Raw genomic sequence first — 6,539 nt, forward strand, 5'->3', positions numbered from 1 at the left:
AAAAGGTTTTAGCGGTGTCGGGAGATACTGTATGACCATGTACATATGCATGGGAGTTTGTAAGTCTGTACATGCACAGAGATCAGAGAATGATGGCACATGTCCTGTTCTATAACTCTCATGCATCTTTACTTGAGACAAGATTCTCTCATTGGATCTGAACCTGGAGTTAGACTGGCGAGCAGCAAACCCAGCAATTAATCTGACTCTTGTCTACCCCTGCCAAGACATTGAGTTTACAGGTATGTGTGACAAAACCCAGCCTTTCCTGTGGATTCGGGGGGGTGGGGGGGAGGATTGGGTCCCAGTGCTTGCACAACAAATGTTCTTCCTTTCTATGTGTAAAAAGTATGGAAACTGGACTGGGGTCTCCCCAGAGTCGGCTAATATAAAAAGTTCTGTCTCCCAGAGGAAGGAGAGATGGAGCAAACGCCCGGAACCTCTCAATCAGCAGCTCCTCACAGTAAAGGACAAAAAGAGTGTGAATAAAGGAAGTGAGTTCCATGGGATTCCTGGCTTCTACCTGCTGGTTTCCCATTTCGTCTTCTGGATTCTGCTGCAGGTACGTTCTCTAACCCTTGCTGAACAGGAGCACTGTGGCATTTCCTCCTTAGAAAGCCAGAGCCCAAGTCTCACCCTGAGCCTAGTAAACCACAGTTTGTATTCTAACAAGAATGTAGATCTTAACAAGATGACGGCCCATTCCAATGGAAGGAGCACTGCTCTAGCCACAGAAAGGTAGCCATGTATGTTTTCTGAATGGAAGTACAGCCATGAGTTTACTGTGAGCTAGTCCAGGTCGGATATTTAGGCAACTAGTATAATCAAGGTGTTTGAAATCCTGTGGTTCAACCTCAAAAGGATTCTTGTTTTCTCTTCAAGCACATGTCCATACCATGAGAGGTGAACAAACTATTAAAATAAAATTTTAGGGCCAGCACGACGGCTCAGGTGCAGTCACTTGTTGCCAATCCTGAAAACTTAAGTTCAATCCCCAGGACCCACATGGTGGAAAGAGAGAACCAGCTCTTGCTAGTTCTTTCCTGACCTCCACGTGTGTATTATGGCACTTGACCATCCCCTCAGGCCCTCAGGCCCCCAGACCCCATCAAAATAAATAAATGCAATGTAATAAACTGTTTAAAATAAAAACATCAAGGAGCCCAGTACAATGGTTCGTGCCTTTAATCCCAGCACTCAGGAGACAGAGGAATCTCTGAATTCAAAGCCAGCCTGATCTCTTCTAGTGAGTTCTAGGGCAGCTTAGGCTATGTAGTGAGACTTTTTTTTTTCATTTTTTTCACAAGCTATTGGATTGTGTTTCCCACCCTAACTGTTCCCTCACAGCACCTCCCCATCTACTTCAGAATACTGACAGCCAGCCCCTGCTTAACAGCAAGCTAATGACTTTTGCTTTGACATCTTGTTTGCAATAACATTTTTTAAGTGTTAATTTTGTGTGGGGGAGCCTAGGCCTCCTATTTGCTAGGCAGGTGCTCTACACATTGAACACTATCCTAAACCCCCAAAAAAAAAATTTCAAAATTTTATTTTGAAACAGGGTGTGGCTGTTACCCAGCTGGCTTGAAGTTGTGATGTTCCTGTCTCAGCCTTCCAAAGGCCTAGAATTAAAAGACCTGCACCACCAGGCTCAGAAAAATGTTAAAATACTTTAAGGTGAGGCAAATAGTTATTTTGATGAACACAGGAGTTAAGTGTAGGTAGAAAAACATTCCTAGAAAGGTATGATGATGCACACCTGCTGATCCTGCATCTGGGATTCGAGGCAGGTGGATCTTGGTAAATTCAAGGCCAGCCTGGTTGATGTAACAGTTCTTGGCTAGCCAGAGCTACACAGTGAGACCCTGTCTCAAAACAACAAAACATTCCTAAAGAATGGACACATTAAAAATGACTGAATACCAACGATAAAATCTGAAAACCTATTATATTACTTTCTGTGAAGAAAATGAAGCATTAGGTGATACAGGCAGCCACCTAGTTGGTTAGTAATGAGAAAAACCTCATTTGACACATGCTAGGTCCATAATCGTTTCATTTATGACATTAAATATAGAATTGGCAATCAACAGAAAGCTTGTTTTTGGCTTGTTTTTGAGAAGCATGTAGCTAGCTTTTCTTGTGTGGTCAACAGAGACCAGGTTAATGTTTGGTGGTGATCGGGGTTGGGTAGCAGATCTAAAAGTCTCAAATTGAACCCACATCCCCAAATGTAGCTTGAGAAAACAAACAAAACAAAATCCAGACCAAATATAAATCAAAACTGAACATTTTCCTGCTTAACACCTCCCCACCTATCTAGAAGCAAAGTCCATTTCTAACAGCTCTTAACTCCTTTGTGTGCCTTTCCCAAGTATTCTCAATCCGTCAAAAGCTTTTCCTGAGAGGTACAGACATCTAACAAAGACTCTGAACACTCCCACAAAAAGATTTGTTTTTTTGAAAGCAGCATTTCTCCCTGGTTAGTCCCACTGGGAGACAAGGTATTAAGGCTGTAAACACACCTGACCTCATAAATGAACACGTTCAGAAAGGTCAACGTACTTACCTCATTTGTTTATGCAAGGCATATGCTTCAATCAGAGAGTGAACCATACTGGCCTGAAACAGCATAAAAGAAAGGTTCAATTTACTGAAATGTCATTAACAACATCCTCCATGTTGAACTAACTACTTTCTCTCTTATCCCTTCTGTCACTTTAACAGAATACACTTAAGACAAACACAAAGTCTCAAAATCGCCAAGATTCGAAGCTACCCAGCCTTATTAACGCAAGTGATGGAATACTCTCGCCCAACAGTTTGTGGTCCAGGACCTTCTATTGGTAATTCCACCACCTTTTCGCCAATCCTTCCCCTCCCCCCCCACCCCCCCCCCACTCGAGCGTTGGATGCCCCGCTGAGCTCTCTGAAGGTAACTAACCACTTCCTTCTGCTTCAGCTTGGCGTGCCTGGCACTGCTAGTGAAATTTTTGCTGAAGGTATCTTTCAATCCAATTTTCCCTGTTTCCTAGTATACTCCCTTTCGCACCCTCCTACCCTGATCCCGATCCCCGCCAACCGTGGTCTTTGATCTATATCTCTCTTACCCGTTTGGGGACCTTCACAAGGGAGTCGCAGATGCTGACATACTCAGGACTGTAAATATAAACCGGGGGTAGTGAATTCCCACTATTGGCGGGTTCATCTGGCATCTCCATCTCCCACTTCCAACCTTCCGCGAGCCAAAGTCGAGCCAACAGTTTTCGGACTCAGCCTGAGCTCTAGTTCCTGCTCCTCTGTTCAGCCCTAGCGGTGCTCCCTTGTCAACATTCCCTCCTATTTAGATCGCCAGAGATAATTTCCCTGCTCCCTCGTCCAACTGCGGGGATGGATGGGCCCTTCCAGGCCAGATACCTTCTACTGATGACCACAGTTCAAAAAGGGTGCATGATAGATATAAAAACCAAATAACTGACAATTGGGATCTTTTTTTTCATGGCACAAGTAGCACGGTCAAAAGTAACCAGCCTTGTTGCCCTACGGGGCCATTTGAAATGAGGTCAGACCAGCTTCAAAGCATGCTGGGAGATGTAGTTTTAAAGGAGTATGGTAGCAGAATAGTCACACAGCTAAACACTAAAAACTACTGTTTCAAGTTTTGGCGCTAAGAGTCTGAACTCTTAAGTTTTCAAACTGAAAACATCATTTAAATATTTAAATAGAGGTACAATAAACATTCAGTAGCAGGTAGGACCACCACCACCCAGCTACATCAGCTAATTATACTAAGATGTGGAGGATGGTTTGAAATTTTTATAGAGTAAATTTTGTGCTACAACTTTAGTTCACTACTTTTCATCATTGTCTATAAGAGATTAACAACTTCACCAATAATCTACTCTGACAAATCCGATGTCACCTTTCTAAAACTGACAGGGATTGTGGAAATTGCAGGGTAGAATCTAACCAAAGAAAGATGTCAGCCTCCTCCTGGAGCTTTCATGTGATGTGATGAAAAGCACGGGTTGTCTCCCAAGTAGTTGGAAAACATATCTCCCCATCCCCCAATACACACACCGGTGTTTCCTTTCATTTGCTTCTACAGCTAAACAATGGATAGGGCAAATGTTTTAGGTTTGGTGTACTGGGTGTTAGTGTGTCCCCAGGCAGTGTTATTTCCACCAGAAGTTTGGGGGTTCTGGATGCCTCCATGATCCGAGCCTAGCTGATCAACTCCCAAGCTCCCAACATTCATACCATCCTCAACTGACCTACTGAGGCATCCAAGACATGCCCATATTTGTAACTTCTTTAAATTGCTAGCTTGCTTTGAACATTTGTTCTGTGATAAGCACTTTGGGGAATATCTTACTCAATCCTTTCAACAGTTCTGTGAAGGAAGCTGTAGTATGTCCACCTTGCAGATGTACTCTGAAGAATGAAAATCATTCTCAGTCACACACTGAGGTAGGGAAACAATCCAAAATTAGATCTACCTAACAGCAAAAATCAAAATACTCTTTTTACTATATGAATTTGATCCTTCCAGGTTGACTTTCTGCTATACCTGTGGTCAATATTCAATTTAGAATCCCAGTAGTTGATATTGAAATCTTGAGATATGTACACCTGTGACTGTGTGTGTGTGTTTGTGTGTGTGATGCATTTGTTCTCCAATTAGAATGGAACGAGCTATGCTTCATTTGTATTTGTTTATAGAACTAGTTCAAAGTGTTGTAATCATTCAGTTACTCAAAAACTTCTATCAACTAAGTGTACAGTTTAGCTTTGGATTCAAAGATACACTGTGCTTTTAGGGAATCTGCATTATAATAGATAAAATAAGGCGGCTGAATTAGAAACTATATTAATAACAGAGCCAGATAATGAATGGGGGTGTTTAGCTTACTTAATAAGCATTAAGTACTTAACAGTAAATGGTTAAGTAGGATTCTTACTAGCATTTGAGAACATCTTATGAGATGTACAATACTGTGCTTGGTGTGAATGAGAGGGCCTGCTGACTGGAAAGATCAGCTTAGATTAAAAAAAGAAAGAAAGAACTGTGACAGGCAAGATTGCTCAGCAGGTCAAGGTACTTGCTGCTAAGCTTGATGACCTGAATTCAATCTCTGGATGCCTCATAGTGGAAAGTGAAAAATACCTTCTGCAGGTTGTCTATCCTCTGACCTTCATATGCTTGTGCCATTACATAGGAGCACCTGGCACACAGAATAACAACACAGAAACAATTTCAATACCAAGAAGAAAGCTCGACTTGGTGGCACATGCCAGCAATACAAGTATTCAAGAAGCAGTGGAAGGAGAATCACAAGGTCGAGGCCAGTGTCGGCCAGGCAGGGCTACTATAGTCCTTGTCCCCCATATCAAATAAATAAATCCACGAATAATACAAAAAAACCTACCTACTCTATTTTAGTGGAACAGCAAAGATCATGAAAGGCTTCAGTACTGGGCTAATGAAAACATGCTTCATTCTTTTCAAATAGGGAGGCGTTTTTTGTAGTGCTGGGAATGAAACCCGGGCCTGTGTCTGCCAGGCAAGTGAACTAGACCCAAATTCCTTATAATTTTCAGAAAAATATTCTAGAGCTGCAGTGTGTATGAAAATTAGTGACTTGAAAGACTGGAGCAGTGGATGCCACAAAAGTCTAGATATGGAGTGATCAGTGATTCAAACTAGGCTGCCAGGATGGGAAGAGAAAGGAAATAGCAGAGCACAGGGGGAGCTCCATAAGGCCTCCTTGCTACTTGGAGAGAGTGAAGGAGATGAAAGAGAGATGTTGGCATCCTTGGAAAGTTTACAATCTGGGTGAAGAGAAGGCTACCAGGTCCAGTATAAGAAAGTAGGGCCTTAGTTCAGAGACAGAGTGTGTGCTTAATCTTTGCAGCACCAAAAAGAAACAAGGCTGTGTGGAGGAAGAACTTAGAGGGTAGTGTAGGGAGAACTTTGCTTTCTTTAAAAACCCAGTTATGTGGATTTTCTTGTTTTGATGCCAGGTGTGTGTGATATGGGGCTGCTTCCAATTGTCCACAGCTGCTAGCTAAGAGTGTCTTGTGCTTTAGGAGGGACGGACACACACACACACACACTTTTCCTCACTAAAAAATAATAAAGATGAAGTTATAAGTAGTTAAGATATCCAGGGTAGTATGGCGAAATAGGTGGCTATAACTTATAACTTTTGGATATAACTTTCATGTTTTCAAAACTAAATGTCTCATTTCTCCCATTCATGTCCTTTCTAGCCCTTTCTCCATTTTTACACTTGCCCCTCTTGGACAAGCCAGAAACCTAAGGGCTTTCTGTGTCCCTTTCTGTTCTTTCACCTGCATATCCAACCCATCAGCAATTTCCATCAGTCCCATCGCCAGTCCTCAGAAAAGCCTTAAATGCATCTGCTTCCCCCCGCCCCCTTCACACAGCTGCTACCCCAGACTGGCTACCATTAACTCGGGTTTGAACTCTCTTAAGTAGGTATCAGACCTTTCCTTCTACTTGTTGGTGTGTGTGT

General features: G+C 42.5%; 1 protein-coding gene across 3 annotated transcripts in view; it reads right to left on the reverse strand.

The window, feature by feature from the left end:
• Hdac8 (histone deacetylase 8) overlaps positions 1-3,529 on the reverse strand; it is a 201,334-nt gene extending 197,805 nt beyond the window's left edge. Inside the window, exons 1-2 of one of the 3 annotated variants that reach the window (XM_034486387.2) lie at positions 3,111-3,527; positions 2,570-2,622 (exon numbers count right to left, since the gene is read on the reverse strand). In XM_034486387.2, the coding sequence (XP_034342278.1) occupies positions 2,570-2,622; positions 3,111-3,221 (164 nt within the window). In that variant the 5' untranslated portion in view covers positions 3,222-3,527. Of the gene's footprint in view, positions 1-2,569; positions 2,623-3,110 lie in introns of all 3 variants that reach the window. The other 2 variants (XM_034486386.2, XM_076918842.1) reach the window with 2 other exon arrangements.
• Between the last annotated feature and the right edge of the window lie 3,010 nt (positions 3,530-6,539).

This window comes from Arvicanthis niloticus, chromosome X, assembly GCF_011762505.2.
Source record: "Arvicanthis niloticus isolate mArvNil1 chromosome X, mArvNil1.pat.X, whole genome shotgun sequence".
In the NCBI taxonomy this organism is placed as follows: domain Eukaryota; kingdom Metazoa; phylum Chordata; class Mammalia; order Rodentia; family Muridae; genus Arvicanthis; species Arvicanthis niloticus.